The sequence below is a fragment of the Polypterus senegalus genome, chromosome 6, assembly GCF_016835505.1.
Source record: "Polypterus senegalus isolate Bchr_013 chromosome 6, ASM1683550v1, whole genome shotgun sequence".
Classification (NCBI taxonomy): Eukaryota; Metazoa; Chordata; class Cladistia; order Polypteriformes; family Polypteridae; genus Polypterus; species Polypterus senegalus.
In genome coordinates this window covers 35,786,577-35,810,067 of record NC_053159.1, presented here as the reverse complement: position 1 = coordinate 35,810,067, position 23,491 = coordinate 35,786,577, and the positions used below count along the sequence as shown (strand labels likewise).

Genomic DNA, 23,491 nt, shown 5'->3' with positions numbered 1-23,491 from the left:
AAGTCTTTTCTGCAGATATGCACCGAAAGCATATTGGCTAGACATCTTAAACTATCAAGTTTTCTAATTTCATTCCAATGGCAGACAAAGTCTATTAATACTTTATAAATTTGGCACTGAATATCATTAAGATTCTTTATGCTCTATATTTGTTAAATATTAGGCAAAGTTACTGGAAAGCTTACCTCTTCATTAACAAAAACTCCACATCAATAGGTGTCATATTAGAACAGCAAAGGTTAGTAGTCACTGAGTCAGAAATTAAGGGAAAGCTTTTCATACAACAAACCCCAAAAATTTCACCAAGTATATTGTGTTTATTGATCTATTTCCCATAAAAAGTCAGTCATTAAGCAATTAAAAGTAGAGCTAAGTAACAGTTGTAAAACCCCTTGTTTTACATCAGCTACAATTATGGAAGCAAACCTAACATCAACACCCAAGATCATGTCTGCATAATCATGATAATAATAATCATGATCATGATAAAATAATAATAATAATAATAATAATAATAATAATAATATTTCTCTGACTGATCTATCCAAGGCAATTTACAAGACTGAGATGCAAGTGCTTACACACATTTTTTATAAGTGGTACACAAGCAGTTCAAGTGAATTGTTAAGGGATACACAGTGAATCAGAAGCAGAGATTGAACTGGCAACCTTAGCATTTAAAGTCCAAGGCTATAACCACTACACCATACTGTCACACAGTTGTTTATACATATTCTTGCTTTCTGCCATATCTTGACTGTAGCACTCTTCCCATTTGTTTCTATACTCAAAAAGCAACTTTCTTTTTTCTACCTTCAACTCAACTAAACAAACACTCTTATCATCAAAGAACTTGTCTTTGTTAAATGCTAACTCATAAAAGGCAAGATGCCTCATGAGGTGTGGAATCAAGCAGTAGTAATGACACTGGGTTAACTGGAAGGCATTGTGCATCTTATAATGATGGAGTCAAGTCAATCAGCTTGATAGTTGAATAATATTATTATTTCACATTTACAATTTAGATTCAAATTGGCTAAAAGTTGCAGGACTAAAAATCTAATTTTTGTGAAGTAACAAGGTAGCAGAAAACTAAACACAGAATCCCTGGTTTATGGAATATTATGGCATCTGGGAACAATTGCCTTGATCTGGTAATCAAATGACAAAGACCTAAAAGCATGTCCAGAGTTTTGTTAGGGAAAGCAACAACATAGATAATTTTGGCAAAGATATTCATAAAAAATTGTAATTATGATACAGAAACAACAATCACCCCTATTTGAGCACGGTTATGAATAGTATAGAGAGAGAAAGAAAAACACATAGTTATTAAGATGTGTGTAGCATATCCTAGGACTGTTAAAACTGTAAAGTATGCAATCATTCCTAATCTCAAGAACAGTAGCCTTACTGCATTTCATAAAGTGGAAAAAAATGAGGGTGGTGTAGGAAAAGTGTTGCTGCAAAATTGCAGCTATATAATAATAGACTATGTCTTTCATTATTTTGTTGCCTGCAGGAAGAAAAAAAGAAACAAGATCTGTGCAGAGGTTTGAGATAAAATCAAAAGTACGCAGTTTCTTAAAAGGGCAGAGACAATCATTTGTAAATGTAAAGCCAATTTGGAATCTGTTAATAAGCAATACTATATGCTACAAATATTTTGAATGCCTTTCTCACTGATAAAAATATAAAGAATTGCAGCTATACGTGCAATAATATACCTAAATACCTGACATTCACAAAAAGTGCATCATACAGTAAGTAACCATATGTTCATTAAAGAAGAATAAACTCAATTGTTTCTTTAAAAGCTGGTGCCAAATAATTGTGCTAACAAAATAATGAATTTCTCTTTTTGCAAACAAAGGTAGTCATCAGTCTTTAACATCTCGGAATAACACTAATTACTTTTCTGAAATCTACCCAGGCATATCTGAATTTGGATTCAGCTGCTGTTTTGAGATGGGGTAAAACAACTATATGAAAAGAAAACAGAAAAAATACCTGCCAGATAATATATCCACTTCACCAACTAGGAAACCATGTCAAATACTTGCAGTAAGACAACAAAAACGTAAACCTGCACATCATCAATGAAGAAAGGGCAACAGTGCTAAATATTATTGATTGTAAATGTCATTGATTGCTCTAAAAACCTCTTCAAGAAAAACATTACTCTCCAAAAGGGAAAGTACTATTCCAATCAGCCCTGCTTTTCACCTGAACAACAAACAGTGCTATATTGCAGTATCACTCACTTTCTTAGACATACTCCTGTTTAAGTGTGAATTTTACAGACTATTACAGATGACACTTGAAACAAAGAAATACACATAAAACCAATTTAAATATCAAAGAGATTGATTATTAAGAAAACAATCCTCAATCAGATGAATATTAGAAAGGTTTTTAATTTTCTAAGAAACAATGAAGCATCTAAATGAGGCAAATACATTACTGTATGTATAAAATGGGAAATTCAAACAGATTAAATAAAAAAGTATATTTTACCTTTTTGCTGAGAGGTGCCACATTATCCAAAATATGCTTAAAAGTTTGACTGTGCTGTACAGAATATAGAAAGCACAACACATCTGAATCACTGCAATTTCATAGCACTTTGTTATTTATGAAAATCACTCATAAGTTTGGGAACCTATTGCACATGTCATCAATGGATAATTACAGAACTATGGAAACCTCCAATGTAAACAAACATGATTTTGGGATTAGATGATTATTGCAATACAGAAAACTACTGGATAAAGTGCAGTAGATTTATAACAGGAAAGATATTGCTGGCTGGCTTACAGTTATCTTTGCCATTAGGAAGAAGAGCAGTATATTAATGCTCTTTTCACCTAGAGGCTCTTATTGGACAGATTCAATCAGCCAAAGGTACTAAGTGTTTCTTGAGCCAACAGCTGTTGTTGCACAGAATGCACATGAAAGCATTTGAAAAACAGAAGTAAACCTATTTAAAGCAAGTAATCCAAAGTCAGAAAAAAAATTTGCAGGAAAGTATAAAATTGTACCTTACATAATAAATACTTACAAAAGGTGCACAACAAAGGCCTTCACATGTCAAGCGAATTATTTCATTTTAGTAATTCACTGAACTGATTCAGCAAACACATCTTGGATTTTATTCCAGAAAACTGTTACTTTTACTAATTATAGAAAATAACTCCAGGAACATATTCTATGCTGAATGCTGTGACTCACCCTTATTGACGGATTTTTATTAACACTTATTTGCATCTTGGACATATTCATATTGTATTGTAACATAATACATTTTTTGGTACTAAACCATAAAATAATACAATTATATATAATAATCCAAATGCAAAATACTATACATATATGTATTCATCTATTTTGTGAAACTATTTATTCCATGTCATGGAAAGAAGATACTTATCTAGGAAGAATAAGGTTAAAGGCAAAATCCAACCAACTAATGCAATTACCTGTTCACTCATACCAGGCCTATTTAGAATTGTCAATATATCTAATAGGTACGTCTTTGGGATAAGTGAGAAAAAACGGAACATCCAGATAGAATTAATTATTACTGAATTAAATAAAAAGTTCTACAAGTTTTCAGTTTGTATCTCAATATTTAGAAGAGAGAGTTTTGGCAGAATTTACACTTATCAAAAGTTTTTTATTTTTTTCCAAATAGGTCTCAATATGTTTAGCGGATGTTATAAATTTTATCCATTTTTGCAAAAATTCCTCAGTCGCCCACAAAAGTGATCAGGACCATTGATGAACAGCAATTTACATCTCCTGCAACACTTTCTTGACAGAACTGAGATGCATGTTTGTTTAGGAAAAATCACAATATTGACTTTTCAGATTCTGCAGTTACTGGCTTTGCATTGTTATGTTCCTTCTGTACTTTTTCATTTTGGCAATTTTTCCAAATTCTGATGTATAATGTAGAAAAGCACCCCCAAACTATTATGTAGTTACCACCCACACTCACTCCATAGCTTTCCCAAACACACCACTCAATGCTAAAGCCAAATATTTCAATGTTGTCATGTCATGTCATTTTCTAACCCCAATCCAAACCAGGGTCACATTGGGGGTGAGGCTAGAGTCAATCCCAGGCAGCACAGGGCGCAAAGCAGGAACAAATCCTGGATAAGGCACCAGTGTATTGCAGGGCCAAAACATACACACGAACACACAAACCACACACTGGGGCCAATTTAGTATTACTGATTCACCTAAACTGCATATCTTTGGATCAGGTGCAGAAAACTAAACCCTCTGGGGGAAACGCATGCAGACACAGAGAGAACGTGCAGGGAGGACCTGGAACGCGAACCCTGGTCTCCTTACTGGAAGGAATAAAGCACTACCACTGCAACACTATGACACCCTATTTTAAATTTTGTTCCTATCTAACCAAATGCCTTTTTCGTACTTTGTCTCTGAGTCTTTCACATACAGTACCTTCTGGAAAATTGTATTTAAGATTTGATGGCATCTTTTTTTTCCCCCCTCTAACATTTGCTTTTTTTGCTGCTCTCATGTGAAATGTATTTTTGTTAAGCATCCTAGCAATCACCTGTACAGTTTTCCCCAATTTCTGCTACTGAAGAGTATAATTGTATTTGATAAGTCAAATCTCTTGGTGATCTTCCATTACCTCAGGATATGTTTACTCAGTTTCACAGTAGTGTCATTTTTTTCTCAGCTTCTTTATAATGCACAGTATTTGGACAATTTTGACGACCTTGTAATTTTTAACAATGTCATCTTGATTGATCCTTTTCAAAAATCTTAACTTTCCTATGTCTCTATGATATACTTTTTGTTAGGAATTTTAATAATAATAATTAAAAACAAAAAAAGGTAGATCATCACAGAGATAAGCATATGTAATCTGAACTCATGGGAGAAACACTCATTGTGCGAAGTGGACTACATTCAATTGATTATATGACGTTGAATAACAACTGACTGCTCTATCTTGGAGTGGCACAGTAGTGGTACGATCAGCACTGCTGCCTCTAAAGTCCACAGATGTGGAAACAGCTGTCCAGAAACAGCTTCTCACATAATACCACCTTAAATATTACACCCTTTTACATTTTCAAAGATATTTTTAAATGAGTGGGAGTAAGGTTGCAGAAATGCATGCTTGGTATATAATCTTCCAACGAAGAAAAAAAGTACAAATTCTGACAAGTGTGACTAAAACCTGATATTTTATTAAACCACTTGTTACCTTATCTAATCTGTAATGGATGTGCCTTCTGTCCCACTTAACAATTTTGGCAAAAACAATTACAAAAAAAGTTTCACATTTACACCACTGTATAGTGATACAATGCAGACTTGTGGGGTGATAAATCAAACAAATTAAGTTTAATGTGTTATGGCAATGCAGCCCATTAGATCAGGACTCTAACACAATGACCTTTTCAGCAATCAAAGATACACCAAATTATAAATGTACTTACAGTTTTGACCTTACTATGGCCACTTAGACAGAGTGAACAGACTGTGGCTTGGCAAAAAATATAGAAAAACAAATCCAAAACTCACTTGTGTATTCACCTCTGGATGGCTTTTTAGTGTTTTTGACAAATTCAGTTTTTCTGCCAGAAATGCCTGCTTAAACGGTCAACATTTAAAACTGGAATTTACTACTTTGCAGGGATTTATTTTACCATTATGAGATGTAACAGTCAGCATTAAATATACAAGTTTCAACTGTTTAAAATGTTCACTACTCAAGACTTACTCCAAATATTAGCCTCTTTGTCCAGAAGCTTCAAATCGCTTAGTGAAAATCATTTCATACTTCACTATTAATGTTGATGTATGCCCAGATGGGAGTCACACAAAGGACATCACCTTGACTTGCAAAACTAGTTATCTGCATACTGTATACTGATACAATCCCACTACAGATTTTGACAGCTAAGACAAAATGACACATTTCAACCCAGGAGGCAGCTACTGGTGTTGTTAGCATAAAATAACAGACTGCTTAGGTCCAGCATGTGCACGATTTCTGCAAAATAGTGAATTTTTAGTTTCCACTGTATTTCAGGGTAATTTATTAGCATCTTATAAAAATATATGTCGGTTAACCCAATTCAAACTTTGATATACACAGGTCTAGCAAATGGAAACGTTTGGACCAATCAAAATGTGGTACTGAGTTGAGTCATTATTTTGGTGTGTTTTATTCTTCAGAAAAAGGGACATCAGCCTCACTAAGGATGGAACTACTAAACAAGAGTGAAAATCTGCAGGATCTTTAGCTGCACACATTTCCTAGAAATGTGAAGTGGCAATGTGAATTTCAGTTTTGTTTTCCACATAATATTACTTTTGTGTCTTCTAACACATAACATACTATAATTTTACAATTTTTGCATTCTGCAAAGTTTGCATCCTAATTGGCTTTACAGGTCTGTGAACACACAAAGTTTCATAAAGCACACTGTATAAATTGTACTGAAAATAGCACAAACTTCACAGAGTGCTGCTGCCAAGCCCCCTACTGGGCTTAATGCTGCTGTTAAGAAATGCCAGGTTGATGCACTGAAAAATGTATACAAGCACAGCTAACCAGCAATCATCTCTGGTCCAACAAATGAATAAATGTACTTAAGAGAAAAAAATAAATCCTACTGTATTTTGAAGTTTCATTAAAAAAGTCACCTATAATTACAATAGCATCAAATTTGAGATCACCAAGCAGCCTGGTTGAGCACAGTGTGCAGGGGTAATAAAACACTTTATAAGCTGAAACCCTTTTGTTGTTCAATTCACAGTAGCATGCAGGGGATTACTGCAGCAAAGAAACACACGCGTGCGCGCACACACACACGCACAGCCAAACACATGCATAAACTCCTTATCATCTACATCCTGGCAGTCAGCTAAGTCCAGGCCATGCAATTCTGAGGCCGACTGCTGCATCCCAGCAGCAGAATAATGTTTCCTTGCAGGCTTTTTTTTTTTAAACCAACACTGAGCATTTCCTTTGATATGCAATAAGTTAAAGCATTTCCCTATTGTCTAAGTTACAGAACAAAGATTTCTAACAGACATAATCAAAGCTAACACTCCTTCTGGCTCCTCCATGAAGCTTGTGGTTTCTCTGTGTGGCTGCAGCTGCGGCACTCTTTCATCTTGAGCAAGAATGCATTCAAGCTCTCCCCCTCTCCCTGTCTGTCTCTCTCTCTCTCTCGCTCTCTCTCACCAGTGTTTTCCTCTCATTTTCTGCTTTCCTTCTTCATTTTGCAAATGCTCTCGCTTCCCAATCATTTTCCATTCAGATCTTTCTCTTCCTTTCTCTCCCTACTTCCCTCCCTCTCTCAGAAACAGAATACAGGAACACAAGAGGGACAAAAATATAGCTCTGCAAACAAGTAGCAGCAGGACCCCAAGTGGTTAAACCCATTACAAATGGGGGTGGGGTGGGGAAGAGAATCTCACCAGCCGAGCCTTGCAGACCGCCACTGCAGCTGGGAGAGAAAGTAAAAAGCTCACTGCTGCACTGCATCCCTGAGCATATCAGAAGAGGGCTAGGCTAGGTACACATGAAGAGATCCAGTCCCTTTGAAACACTGGTACCAATGAGAAAGAATCAGGTATAACCATTAAGGAATGACCAATTAAGGTACCTTTATAACATATAGTGTCTTCCATAGTATGGTCTATTAAAAAGTGCCTTAGAATAAACTTGATATTTCACCATACAAGTTTCCTAGTGAGTGACAGAAACATGGCTTGGCAAAGCAGGTTCAGGATAGGATGCACTCAGTACACAGATGTTGTGGAAAGAAATTCATGTAGAAATGGGAAGAAAGTGCAAACTCCACACAGGCAGGTAGTGCGTTTGAACCCTAGATGCTGGATTTGTAAAGCACCACAAGTGCTACCTGGGCACTGTAATATTAAAAAAAATTGATATAACCATTGAAATTTCAAGTGCAGTTAGGATTCCACTTTTATGTGAGTATTTTTATAAATGAAAACTATTGTTGAACATAAAATTCATTGTTGTCAGAAAGAAAAATGTTTTCTGTCATTCAAAATCACAACTAACCTAAACAGTGAAGTTAGACTGGATAGTTAGGTAATATCATTTCTAAATGCATTCTGTCGTGCCACCACATATTCATAAATATCTTTATTTGGGAGCACCACTGGTATGTCAGGCATAGTTACAATTTAAAACCTGCCATACCATTCTAAAGAACTGTCATTGACATTTTGGGAACAAGGCTATAAGTAGACAGGCTTAAACATTTTTCTGTGCAGTTTACAATTCCAAGTCATGTAAAAAACATGCAATATGTAATCAACTTTTCTAAAGAGAAAAAGAATTTCCTCAGAGCTGAAATACATTTTCTCTGTCACAGCATGGGATGAATTAGTAACCTGACAAATGGATGAGTGTCTAAGTGCTACACAGAACTGCTTTTCTTGTTGAGCTAATTGGTCTGTGATCTAGCTGGAGATGCAGGTTGGATTTTCTTGTTTTTGGGAGTAGTGAGAATTCAAGCAAAATGAGACCTTTTATTGGCTAACTAAAAAGATTACAATATACAACCTTTCGAGGCAACTCAGGTCCCTTCTGCAGGCAAGAGGAACACCATTATAATGAAAACTACAAGTATTAAATTACACAAACTAGACAGCCAAAAATAAAATGTTTAGGGGTGCCATACAATTCCAAGTGACATTTTGTGAAGAGCACTTGAGCAAGAGCAGAACAGATCACACAACTCCTTGGGCATGACAAAGGGGGAGAATGGGAACTAAGACTAGATAGGCAAGTTTTGTGAACTAGAATATGACGGGAATTTTACACAATCAGACAAATGCAAAGTAGACATGATGCAAGAATACATGATTAAGACAAACAGCTTTTTTTTTTTTTTAAGATTTAGCAGGCACAAAAAGAGACCTATATAAATGGCGTATAGTACACCATGTAGCTACCAAACTATGCAACTCCTAGACAGCTTCTCCTTAACTAGAAAATATTGATTTCTAACAAGTAATATATACCATACATTCTTGCTGCCTAACACTGTGCAACTGAAATATTCCCAAACTGTTCTAATTATGATTTTGGATAAAATTCCTAACAACCAATTTCCAGAGTCTTCCGGGTTGACTAGTTGCCGCTAAAACCTTGGGGTATCGCAGCAGGAATTATTACAGTCAAAAGCCCTTTCTGACGTCTGTCTCCTTTATGAAACACAATAGGGGCAGTGATCTGATTCTGTTGATTCACTCATCTAAATTGATGAAAGAAATGACAAATCTTTTAAAATTCCCAAATTTGACAGGAGAGACCAGTAGATGATGCAGAAACACACTCTTTGCTTAATTGCTGATACCCACCTGCCTTATCAGAAGCCAGCTTTCTGTCTGCTGCTAAGCTATACTTTATTCCTGCAATTAAATTCAATAGTGATACTCCTAATTATCAGGCTTATTTAGTTTATTTCTTAATGCTGTTGTTTTTTTAAGTAATATTTTTGAGATTTACTCTTTATATTGAGAGCACCATCTACTTAAAATACCTAAATTATTATCAATATGTATCAATGCTTTCCATTTACAGGGATAATAAAGGCAAGCGCTATAAAGTGCAGTACTATTGAGCTTTTTCCTTTGGAAAAACGGCAAGGAAGAACAATATGCTGCAGTCCATGAATCCTTAAGCACTGCAGTGTGATACCATTCATTGCAAGAAGAAAACATTATACTAGGCATGCAGACAGTTGACCATTACAAAGCATTTCCTCAAGCATATAAAACAGCAGATTCAAGCCTGAATTTTACCACGAAAACAAGTATATGTAGTAAGAAAAAGAAGTATCCAGTTCACTAAACAAAGACAAAGTCATGATTTTGACTGTCTGATCCACTATGATAAATCCATGGAATGTCTACCATCATTAAGTCCTCATACCCAGAAAGTCTTACGATTACATGGCACAAAACTCTGTTAGCATAAACCTGTTTAAAGGCTTGTAAGCGTGACCCAGAAATACTAATTAATCAACAGGCACATCAGCCTTGCTTAATAGGACTTCATCAAAATGTACAATGACAATACAAACAAGTATTTATTTCAAAACTGAGCAACTACACAAATTAAACCCTTGTTGCATTTGCTGGAAACAATTAGCACCTTTTCAAGGATTCCATTTAGTATCGTGCAACACTGCTCCAATGCTGATAATACTGTGTAACATGAACATAATTCCTCTACAAAACTAGAATATGTACTGCCCTATCACAGCAAAGTATACTGTGATATAGCAGTGAAAGGCAAATACAGTTAAAAGGAAAAATTTTTCAAAGTAGAAGGAAGGGCTACCCTCCTGGAAAACCAAGGTGCACTCAAAGAGAGTCAGAAAGGCTTATAAAGACTGGTACACATAACAAGAAACTGTGAACTAATTAATTAATTCATTGAAGATGTAAACAAATGCCTGATCAGTTATGATGGTATATGCTTTACTCCAAACTCATGTTTCTTACCTTTTTATTTGATTATTGTTTTTGGTGTATTGTGTATTGTTGAGTATGTTCTTCCTTTCTTTTTATATGTATCTTATTGTATAATATTGATAATGAAATTATTAGTCTTTTATTATATGTTGTGTTTAAAATGTTGAACCTATAGTGACTGAGCCTCCTAATGCTGTGCTGGGAGACCAACCCTACATTTACAACAGCTCTAGTGTGGGGCTTCAGCATTGATGAACAGTATGTATACCGGCGTATGGCTCTTGTTAAATATTCTGTTTTTTGATTTTCTGTTATTGACCTTTTTTGCTACTGCCTTGGGATTACATTTATTGAAATAAGGACTGAATTTGTACACCTGGTTTGTCTTTAGGCATACTTTCTGGATGTCTTTTGTTTTTGCTGAGAATAAACACTTTAATTATTGAAAAAATGTTGCTTTTTGTAATTTTGGGACCAGATATTTTCACAGTTTCACTTACTGGGTTAACTGAATTCAAAACCTTCCCCCATTTTTTTGTGCTTTGTGCAGGCTGAAACTCTCAGTCTTGAGTTTTGGGAAAAAGCTGCCCTTTAGAGTTCAGTAAAATGAAGTCCAATTTTAGATGCAAGCTTCATATTGATTGCTGAGAGCTGGGCAGATGTAAACAGCATCACTTTTGAACTGGAGAAGTTGACAGTGAACATTTAAGTTTCTAGATTGCTGGTCTAGCCAGACTTTCAGCTTTACCTTTTTTTATTTCTTCAGTTTCTCATTTTCAAAAGCATTCCAAAAGATGACACTTGTTTCTTACCACCAGTTAATTTCAGCTTTAAAATGTCAGACAAAGGATACAAGTCATTAGTAATGAAAAACAAAATGCCATCTTATAAACTCATGTTCTGAATCCTTTTATGTTCTTCTATTATATACCAGAGTCAATTATGTCAGGAATGTGTGTAAAGTATGATATAAACTTGCATGAGATGCCAGTCAACTACAGGGCACACTCATGTGTTCAGAATCCATGCTCACTCATACAGTACAAATTATGCATCACTAATTTTTTTTATCATTCATATAAAATGTGTGAAAAATACATATATATATATATATATCTGGCACCAACAACCACGCTTAAATCACCTTTCTTTGCCATTCTGACATTCAGTTTGGAGTTCAGGAGATTGTCTTGACCAGGACCACACCCCTAAATGCATTGAAGCAACTGCCATGTGATTGGTTGATTAGATAATTGCATCAATGAGAAATTGAACAGGTGTTCCTAATAATCCTTTAGGTGAATGTATATATAGGTTGGTCCAGGTCTAATTGTGCAATTTTCATTACGCTACAACTTATTAAAGTTTATTACATAGAAAATCACCCGAAAAATCCCGGACCATCGAGAAGTGTTTGAACTGACGACATGAAGAATCGTCTTTGCACCAAACTGGAATCACCCCTGCATAAATCAAACTCATCCAGACGATCTGGATCTGCATAATTAGATCTGGACCACCCTGTATATACATATAGATTGTAACCCAAATCCTTAAACCTGTGATTCAAAAGCATCTTCAAGCCACTTTCTACCAGAAATGCTTACTACTAGACTATTTTATACAAAAACAAATTCAATTTCCATCTACAAATGTGAATACTTATCCTTCAAATCTCCTAACAGACAAGCTATAAATGGCAACAGAGTTCCAGCAAATAATATAGAGGTGTGTGCTTTGGAAGAGTTCACATCTTACCACATACAAGCAAAACAATTGTGGCGTCTATAATTTTGTAAGAGGTAAAACCCTAAGGGTTACTTAAAAATTAACGGCTTTAGCAGAAACATATTTCAGGTATGTGCAACATTTTGGGATAGTGTTTATAATGTAGCCTCATGGATCCAGTGTATCTGAGTACAAATTACACACCCAGGAGTGTGTATGCTCTCCCTGAGTTTGCACAAGTTTTCAATAATACATCCAAAAGATGTAAATATTAGACTGATCAGCAGTTCTACAATGACTCTGTGCATGAGTGCGTGATTGAGTGGGCCCTGTAATGGACTGGCATACCACTCAATGTTGACTTTTACATTACCCTCACTGTTGAAAGCCTTTATAAAAATGAATTGGGCAGAAAATGGATTGGAAGGAATAATACTTCTACTATTTTTAATACTACAAGTAGAATAAAAACTGGGTTGCCCCTCCCCCTCCGTGTGTACGCAGTGAGTGTGATCTAGTGACTAATAAGTTAGTTTAATTTCCCTCTGGTGGACTTCAATCAATTCAAGACCTATCTTAAGTACATTCTCCTGACCACAATTTGGAATGCCACAGCAAACGATCTAAATACTTGTATAAATGAGAGATTTCAGTGTTTGCTTTTTAATAAATTTGCAAACTTTTCTGAAAACATATTTTCATTTAGTAATTATGGGTTACTAAGTATGGATGGAAGAGCGAACATTGCAAATTTATCCTTTAAGAAACAAATTTACAACACAATAAAAGGCGAAGGAGTCTAAACACTTTATAAAATACACACACACAATGGATTTGGAGATATACAAAAAATACACAAGCACACACATTATAAAAGAAAATCTTGAGACAAGACTAGGCGGCACGGTGGCGCAGTGGTAGCGCTGCTGCCTCGCAGTTGGAAGACCCGGGTTCGCTTCCCGGGTCCTCTCTGCGTGGAGTTTGCATGTTCTCCGGTTTCCTCCCACAATCCAAAGGCATGCAGTTTAGGTGGATTGGCCCTAGTATGTGCTTGGTGTGTGGGTGTGTTTGTGTGTGTCCTGTGGTGGGTTGGCACCCTGCCCAAGTACAGGGAGTGCAGAATTATTAGGCAAGTTGTATTTTTGAGGATTAATTTTAATATGGAACAAACACAGTGCTATCAGTCAATCCAAAATGTTAATAAACCTGAAACCTGAATGTTTCACAACGGAAATGTGAGTGTGAACATCATCAGGGGAATACATATGTGCGCACAATTATTAGGCAACTATTAGTGTGCAGATTTATAATGCAACTAAAGGAAAAATGAAAATTTTCCCATCTCACTTGTTTATTTTCATCTGTTATAGTGAGAATAATAAACAAACACCTCAAAATTTACAAATAAACATCTCTGACATTTCAAAAAAAATAAATCAATCAATCAATGACCAATATAGCCACCCTTCTTTCCAATAACAGTCATAAGCCTTTCCATTCATGGAGTCTGTCAGTTTCTTGATCTGTTGACGATCAGCTTTTGTGGAGCAGTGACTACAGCCTCCCAGACACTCTTCAGAGAGGTGTATTGTTTTTCTCCCCCGTAAATCTAGCGTTTAAGAAGTGCCCACACGTTCTCGATAGGGTTTAGGTCAGATGAGGAAGGGGGGCCATGTCATTATTCCTTCATCTTTAAGGCCTTTACTGGCTGGCCACGCAGTGGAGAACTTCGATGCAAGTGATGGAGCATTGGCCTGCATAAAAATCATGGTCTTTTCCTGTATCACTGTTTGAAGAAAGTGTCTTGAAAAACTGGCAGTAGGTTTGGGAGTTGATTTTGAGTTCATCTTCAATGCAAAAGGTCCAACTAGCTCATCTTTAAAAATACCAGCTCATACCAGTACCCCACCTCCACGTTGGAGTGGAGCTCTGTGCCCATTACTGATCCACAGGTCCATCCATCTGGTCCATCAAGAGTCACTCTCATCTCATCGGTCCATAAAACCTTTGAAAAAAATCTGTCTTCAGATATTTCTTGGCCCAGTTTTGACTTTTCAACTTATGTTTCTTGTTCAGTGGTGGTTGGGTTTCAGCCCTCCTTACCTTGGCCATGTCTTTGAGCACTGAACACCTTGTACTTCTGGGCACTCCAGGTAGGTTGCAGCTCTGGAATATGAAAGTACTGGAGGATAATGGGTTCCTGGTAGCTTCACGTTTGATTCTTCTCAAATCTTTGGCAGCTAATTTGCGTCTTTTGTTCTCAACACGTTTCTTGCGACCCTGTTGACTATTTGCAACAAAATGTTTGATGGTTCTGTGATCACACACCAATATCTTAGCAATTCCAAAAGTGCTGCATCCCTCTGAAAGACTTTTTACAATTTTTGACTTTTCAGAGTCAGTTAAATCTCTTTTTTGGCCCATTTTGCCTGAGGAAAACTAGCTGCCTAATAATTCTGCACACCTTGATATAGGGTGTTGATCTCCTTAGGCCACACCCTCCCTCATTACACAAATACACATCACCTGATGTGCTTAAATCCAATAAGCATTCAAGTTAATACAGCTTGGAGTTGGAATATACGCATTAAAAATGATGATATGGTCAAAATACTCACTTGCCTAATAATTGTGCACACAGTGTATTGGTTCCTGCCTTGTGTCCTGTGTTGGCTGGGATTGGCTCCAGCAGACCCCCGTGACCCTGTGTTCGGATTCAGTGGGTTGGAAAATGGATGGATGGAAGACTATTGCCACGAGATTTTTTCAAGTCCCACCCTCCTCTCAACCATTTACGGTTAACGGCCCATGCCCACGGTCCTCTCACCACTCATTCGTGTGAATGCTTTTGTCAGACACAGTTCCTGCGCTCTCAGCTCTTATAAATTTTTACGTTTCCTTCACTTTAAGTTCCCAATAAAATAAGACTTATTATGTAAAAATCCTATTGAAGAATTTCATCCTGAAGGGTTATCAACAGAAAAAATGAGTACACAGGCAATCCGAGCACCAAGAAACGATGAAGTCAAACTAATTAACGCAAAAATTGTTGATCAGTTACATGGCAAATTGGTTAAATGCATATCAATAGACTATGCTGAAACAGTTGGTGGTGATGGTGCGGAAGATGAAAACATCAACTTACAATATCCCGTAGAATATCTACAACCTTTAACACTGTGCAGTCTTCCACCGGCCGAATTACTGTTGAAAGAAGGGTGTATTGTAATGTTATTGCGTGTAAAATTTTAACAGGGGAAAAGAAAGGTAATGTAGTACATCTTCTGTGGATAACATTAGACACCAAAGGAGACCTTGATATACCATTCATATTAAAACGTTTACAGCTATTACGTTAGAATAGCTTTTGCTATGACAATTAACAAATCACAGGGACAAACATTCAAAAAAGTCAGTTTATTTATTAGTGAGAAAGAAACGATATTTAGTTATAGTTATATAGTAATATGTTACATTGTCACGATGTAAGTCCAAACACGGAATCAAAATTCAATGCGGTATTGATGAAAAGTTAATTCCAAATATTGTTTTTACTGAAGTTTTACAGTAAAAGTGTAAGTTTAAAAAGTACTTGCATGTTAATTTTAAAGCCAAACAGAAGGAAAATGTATAATGCAACAAATACCTCTAACACAAAATGAAACAATTTCTTTCAATTTATTACATTTTACTATGGTTAATTACTCAATGTCATGTAAAATAGTTAGGTCTATTGTGCATATGTAACAATTCCCATGAAAATAACAATCTGTTTAAATTGTACATTCACTTCCCCATACACAAATGGAAGAGCCGCAATCTTCCCAGAAAATGCACCATTTCTCCCAGAAAATTGTTGCAATTACAAATGTTTTGGTATACACATGTTTATTTCCTTTATGTGCATTGGACCAACACAAAAAAAAACAGAGAAAAAAAGCTAAATCTGACATTTCACACAAATATTCAAAAACTGGGCTGGACAAAATTATTGGCACCCTCAACTTAATATTTGGTTGCACACCCTTTGGAAAAAATAACTGAAATCAAACGTTTCCTATAACCATCAACAAGCTTGTTACACCTTTCAACTGGAATTTCCGACCACCCTTCTTTAGCAAACTGCTCAAGGTCTCTCAGATTTGAAGGGCTCCTTCTCCCAACAGCAATTTTGCTCTCCATAAGTGTTCAATCGGATTTAGATCCGGACTCATTGCTGGCCACTTCAGAACTCTCCAGTGCTTTGTCTTCAACAATTTTTGAGTGCTTTTAGAGGTATGTTTGGGGTCATTGTCCTGCTGGAACACCCATGACCTCTGACGCAGACCCAGCTTTCCGACGCTGGGCCCTACATTGTGCCCCAATATCTTTTGGTAGTTTTCAGATTTCATGATGCCTTGCACACAGTCAAGACATCCAGTGCCAGAGACAGCAAAACATCCCCAAAACATCTTAGAACCTCCACCATGTTTGACTGTAGGTACGGTGTTCTTTTTCTCGTAGTCCTCATTCCATTTTCTATAAACAGTAGAATGATGAGCTTTACCAAAAAGCTCTGCCTTGGTCTTATCTGTCCACAAGACGTTCGCCCAGAAGGATTTTAGCTTCCTCAAGTACATTTTGGCAAACTCAAGTCTGGCTTTTTTATGTTTCTGTGTCAGCAGTGGGGTCCTCCTGACTCTCCTGCTATTGCGTTTCATTTTGTTCAGATGTCGACGGATAGTTCGAGCTAACACCGTTGCACCCTGAGTCTGCAGAACAGCTTAAATATGTTTTGAAATTGATTGGTGCTGTTTATCCACCATTCGGACTATCCTTCGTTGCAGTCTTTTATCAATTTTTCTCTTCCGTCCATGTCCAGGGAGATTAGCTACAGTGCCATGTGTTGTGAACTTCTTGATTATGTTGCGTACAGTGGACAAATGTACATGAAGATCTCTGGAGATGGACTTGTAGCCTTGAGATTGTTGATATTTTTCCACAATTTTTGTTCTCAAGTCCTCAGACAATTCTCTGCTCTTCTTTCTGTTCTCCATTCTTAGTGTGACACACTCAGACACACAACAGAAAGGTTGAGTCAACTTTTCTCCATTTTAACTGGCTTCAGGTGTGATTGCTATATTGCCAGCACCTGTTTCTTGCCACAGGTGAGTTCAAATGAGCATTATATGCTTGAAATAAAACGATTTACCCACAATTTTGAAAAAGTGCCAATAATTTTGTCTGGCCCATTTTTGGAGTTCTTTGCGACATGATGTCAGATTTGGCTTTTTTTCTCATGTGTATACCAAAACATTTGTAATTGCTGGGAAAATCCCAGGGATGCCGATAATTTCGGCCATGACTGTATGTGTGTCCAGTCCCTCAGAGCAATCTGATTGATCAGTTTGACTTTGGTGTGATTGGTCTTCGGTGACAAGAGAGGAAATGCGGGTATAGTATGATTGAGGAGGAGTTAACATGTACACTGAGAAAGTCACCTTCAAAGATGGAAAGTATAAATCACGGTTAAGAAAGAAAATAATGACAGTGTCTGAGAAGCAGGATCTATGGGAACAAGCTTGAGAAAAGGAGCACTGGTGAAGACAGGTTTACGCACACATGAATACAGAGGAAAAAAGCTGAAAGTACACATACGGTAAGATATTTTATTATTCTGTTACCTCTCTTTGACTGGTACCGTGGCTAGCTATATGTATAAATTCACGTTGTTCCCAAGTGAATTTTGGAACTTATGGAGAATTTTAAGAATAGTAAAGAAACTTTGAAGCTTCACTTTTTCCCTGAGAAATATACAGTATTTGTGCTCATTAGACATTTATTAGATAAGCATACAATCATTTGGGTGGTAGCAATATCTCAAATAACTACAATAACGCTACTATGTACAAAAAAAAGGGTTGATTGCTTCTTATTTAGTTTTTAAGAGGAGATAAAGAATGGTGTCAATATTTTAGTGATGCTGTCTAGTAGCTCGGGCAGCAGCATTAAATTTAACCTCTTGTTAACAGTCTGTGTGAAGCTTGCAGATTTTCCTCATTACTTTTCTATCTGGTTCTTCAGCTTTCTCCTTCATCCCAAACATAAGCATTGCTCAATATTCTGTATTATATTTAACAGTTAAAGTGTAATTATACATACAGGATACTAACATCTATGTCGGGGAAATGGCTTATTGTGAGGTGAATGTGGTTGTTTGTAGCGTCCACTTCTATGGCTCATGCACTGTGTGCTACTGTGGGGGTGTGTAGAGTGTGTCTTCTTTACTCCGGTTCCAAGTTCCTGAAACTTTCTTCTAGATGAAAATGTGAGCTTAAAAATGTATGTATGAGTCGACAAGTGTAAACTCAAATAAGAGAAAACTGAGCAATTAAGTTCCCTCAGTTAAACAGTGAAACCATTCAGGATATAAGTAGAAAATGAACCAGGAGTGCATTATGACAGAAGCAAATACTTATAAATGCCATAAAAATGAACAAGGGCTGTAACAGAAATCTTCATAAGTGCTACTACAGTAGCATAGTTCTCCCTCAACCTATTTATAAAGTCTGATGTATACTGGAGAATCGAGGTTGCACAACACTCTTTTCTACTGTCATCCTACAAGCCCTGTAAAACAGCTGTAGAATTTATCACTTAAATTGGACAAAAGACAAAAAGGAGTCAACTTATCTATTTTATGGGTATTGAAAAATTGGAGACTACAGGTGCAACTTGTTGGACCCTTTTCCATACAATCTCAAATTAGTAGCTCCTGGGAGGGAAGCCACGGCACATTTTATACAGATTTTGTTATAAAGGAACTTTGCTAACTTCATTACCTGGGATTCATTAACCCAGGTATTGCTGTATTTATATTATTTATTTCACTGTTCTGTGTAGTTTTACAAATATATTTGTTTTTCTTTGTCATTATTAACACATTTTATTATTTCATTTTATTTTGTCATTTTTATGTTTTTATTACACTTGGTTTTTTATTTTATTACATTTTTCTGACACTTAATTCAATTTCTCAAATATTTATAAGGCCAAGGAGCAACTACCAAGATGACAAAAATGTTCAGAAGGTCTCCACTACACACTTGAAAAACTAAGTTTTTACAGGTAGGGCCCTATAATTTCTGCAATGCAGAAAACACAGACGGAATCATGGAATTAAGGCATAAAAACAGATTTTAGATTTAAAAACGGAAATGTGTGGAATTTAGAGACTGAAGGGGTGACTGTTACAAAACTTTCTAATAAATTTAACAATTTAATAATCTGTAGTTCTATCATTAAGATACTATTTTCTAGTTTGTTTTTCAAGTGAACGCAATTCTTTTAGAAATCCAGTCGTGCCGCTGTCTGTTTGTGTGCATGTTTTCTCATTAAAGGCAGGCGAATTAGCTAGCTGCACGAGATAGAAATATCGAAGCAAGCAGTATCAGATACCCTAACTACGTAAAAAAAAACTAAGAAACACGACCTTAACTGCAAAATTAAGGGCACAACAGTATTCCGGTGACTTTTATGAATCTGGACAACAACTTCTCTGCAAGTTTTGCCAGTATACCATAGTACCTTTTTAAAAATTAACGTTTTTGGATTTAATAAATGTTTTGCCTCACAGTGACGAGGCACACAAGGTCCACGTTTGACTCTTCCATTATAAACTCAGCACCTACAAACCTGGGCAGAAGAACAGGCTTCTCCTCAGATGCAACGAGATCTTAAAAGCGGGTCTGTCTTTCTTTTTTTCTGTTTAATTCACAGATTTAGCATCTTGCAGTTTAGTTCGTTTTTGCTTTGTAATTAATTATTTTAAGATATGCAGTAGATGAAGCTACAGATGCAATGTACATTTTCAGTCTGTAAACATTTAAGGTTTAAGAATTATTAGCAATAATTTACATAATTACAATTACAGTTACTGAAGACCAGTACTTTTTGGCAGATGTTATCTTTATGGAGTGCTGCAACTTTTCCACAGGCAGCACTTCAGTCCCTTCACAACAATAACTGAATCTTAATGACATTTTAGCAGTAGTTACAGACAATGCATCATACTGTGTGAAAGTACACCAGGAAGTTTTAAAAGGGGTTATGCCTAACAGTGTACATTCAGTGTACATCCTGCTTGTGTCATGTCATCAGTTTGGTGGGAGAGACCTGGCTGCACTATAAATACTTTAACGAGGCTGCATCACTAGCGATGTGGGTAAAGTTGGCTTTCTTCAAAAGGCCTGCAAGAAATCCCTAAGACAGGAAACACCAACTGGAATAGCTGGTTCAAATTAGTAGAGTACCTTGCTGAACATATTCACCTCTACAAAAAGTTCTTTCTGGGTGAGAACACATCAGCTCAGGGTGCAACAAGCATCCTAGACCCTAAAAGTGAAGTTAACCTTCATCTCAGGATGCATCAAACTAGTAACAGCTCTTACAATTCTGGAGGGCACTCACTATCCTATTGCAGTCTCCGCATACAGCATCATGGAAGATCTGGGCTCCTACCTGATGAATGGAACAGCAAAAAAAGGTTCAGTTGTGCTAGTGTGCCTTTCCATTAAAAGGAATGTAAAGTGCCATTTCATTATAGTTTGTTTTGTTATAGATGTTGCTACTTACAGTAAAAAAAGAAAAAAATTAAATAAATTATATATATATATATATATATATATATATATATATATATATATATATATATATATATATATATATATATAAACTGCTCAAAAATTAAAGGAACACTTTGAAAACACATCAGATCTCAATGGGAAAAGAAATCCTCCTGGATATCTATACTGATATAGACTGGGTAATGTGTTAGGAACGAAAGGATGCCACATCGTTTGATGGAAATGAAAATGATCAACCTACAGAGCCCTGAATTCAAAGATGCCCCAAAAATCAGAGTGAAAAATTATGTGGCAGGCTAGTCCATTTTGCCAAAATTTAATTGCAGCAACTCAAAATTGTACGCAGCACTTTGTATGGCCCCTGTGTTCTTGTATACATGCCTGACAACATCGGTGCATGCTTCTAATGAGATGACAGATGGTGTTGTGGGGATCTCCTCCCAGATCTGGACCAGGGCATCACTGAGCTCCTGGACAGTCTGAGGTGCAACCTGGTGGCATTGGATGGACCAAAACATAATGTCCCAGAGGTGTTCTATTGGATTTAGGTCAGGAAAGTGTGGTGGCCAGTCAATGGTATCAATTCCTTCATCCTCCAGGAACTGCCTGCATACTCTCACCACATGAGGCCAGGAATTGTCGTGCACCAGGAACCACTGTACCAGCATAGGGTCTGACAATGGGTCCAAGGATTTCATCCTGATACCTAATGGCAGCCAAGTTGCCTTTGTCAAGCCTGTAGCGGTCTGTGTGACCCTCCATGGATATGCCTCCCCAGACAAACATTAACCCACCACCAAACTGCTCATGCTGAATGATGTTACAGGCAGCATAATGTTCTCCATGGCTTCTCCAGACCCTTTCACTTCTGTCACGTGCTCAGGGTGAACCTGCTCTCATCTTTAAAAAGCTCAGTGCACCACTGGTGCATCTGCCAATTCTGGTATTCTATGGCGAATGCCAATAGAGCTGCATGCTGCTGGGCAGTGAGCTCAGGGCCCATTAGAGGACATGGGGCCCTTGGGTCACCCTCATGAAGTCTTTCTGGTTGTTTGGTCAGAGACATTCACACCAGTGGCCTGCTGGAGGTCATTTTGTAGGGCTCTGGCAGTGCTCATCCTGTTCCTCCTTGCCCAAAGGAGCAGATACTGGTCCTGCTGATGGGTTATGGACCTTCTATGGCCCTCTCCAGCTCTCCTAGAGTAACTGCTTGTCTCCTAGAATCTCCTCCATGCCCTTGAGACTGTGCAGGGAGACACAGCAAACCTTCTGGCAATGACACGTATTGATGTGCCATCCTGGAGAAGTTGGACTACCTGTGCAACCTCTATAGGGTCCAGGTATCGCCTCATGCTACCAGTAGTGACACTGACTGTAGCCAAATGCAAAACTAGTGAAGAAACAGTCAGAAAAGATGAGGAGGGAAAATGTCAGTGGCCTCCACCTGTTAAACCATTCCTGTTTTGGGGTCATCTCATTGTTGCCCTCTAGTGCATCTGTTGTTAATTTCATCAACACCACAGCAGCTGAAACTGATTAACAACCCCCTCTGCTACTTAACTGACCAGATTAATATCCCATAAGTTTCATTGACTTTATGCTATACTCTGATTAAAAAGTGTTCCTTTAATTTTTTTGAGCAGTATATATATATATATATATATATACAGAATTTGTGAAAAAATAAAACGGATTCCATTTTTTTTGTCACATGAATCCAACCACTATCCACTATCCATCCACTTATGTGTGTGCATGTATTATGAATAAAACACAAAAATACCATCTAATGATTTTTCGATTGTACAAAATAATATCAATAAGATTTTTCACCATCTGTGGGAAAGCAAATGTACAGTATGTCCTTGGAACTATGAGGTCATAGTGCTAACAATTATTTATCATTGTTCTATCCTAATATTATCAACCTTAATAAAATAACAAGTTTCTGTGCACTTGTGTGCCTATCCAATTGTCTATCCAGGAAGGAAAATTTAAAAGTCAGCAGAACGTGTAGAAGATAGGTGAGAAAAATCAAAAATCCTAAAAAATACTAACAAGAGTCTACAAATAAAAAAATTGGTCTTATCTGCCTATTCTGTTGTCTAGCGTTTTACACCAGCAACAGAAGCATGGTGGCATCTTTCTTGTACCTAATTGGGCCACTTGAACACGCTTTGTAGCTGTAAAGTTAATGACTGATAACTTTGCTTGGTGGGCAGTAGTGGAGTGAAAACAACGATAAATATATGTACACATTGTGAATCCAAGGCTAGAGTCGCTAAACCAGGCCAGTAAAGCACTTTTCAACTATGAAAGTGGATAGTTTGACAACCAATACAGAGAGGAAGTGGTGAAAAAGGCATGGCTCTATCGGAAGAGAAAAAAGACTGTTGTGATGGGAAGGGATCGTGTGTGAATCATTATACCACAACAAATGGACAACCCATGCGTCAAATATAAAAAATGAGGTCTATGTTTTGTACTTTGAGCTAGACGTCAATACTGCTATTTGTTGTTAACATGTTAAAGGCCTGAAATAAGAAAATATAACATGCTGATTAAGAAGGCAGGCTCAATTATGGGATGCACTCTCAACCCACCTGAGACAGTAGTGG

General features: G+C 36.9%; 1 protein-coding gene across 4 annotated transcripts in view; it reads right to left on the bottom strand.

Moving 5' to 3' along the window:
- The window catches only part of LOC120530960 (zinc finger protein 362-like), a 115,369-nt gene that overhangs the window by 73,589 nt on the left and 18,289 nt on the right, over positions 1-23,491 (bottom strand). For 2 of the 4 annotated variants that reach the window (XM_039755809.1, XM_039755810.1), the window contains exon 1: positions 7,247-7,341. The exons of the other annotated variants lie outside the window; for them this stretch is intronic. In XM_039755809.1, coding sequence (XP_039611743.1) covers positions 7,247-7,311 — 65 coding nt within the window. In that variant the 5' untranslated portion in view covers positions 7,312-7,341. Of the gene's footprint in view, positions 1-7,246; positions 7,342-23,491 lie in introns of those variants that run through there. 4 annotated transcript variants of the gene reach the window in all.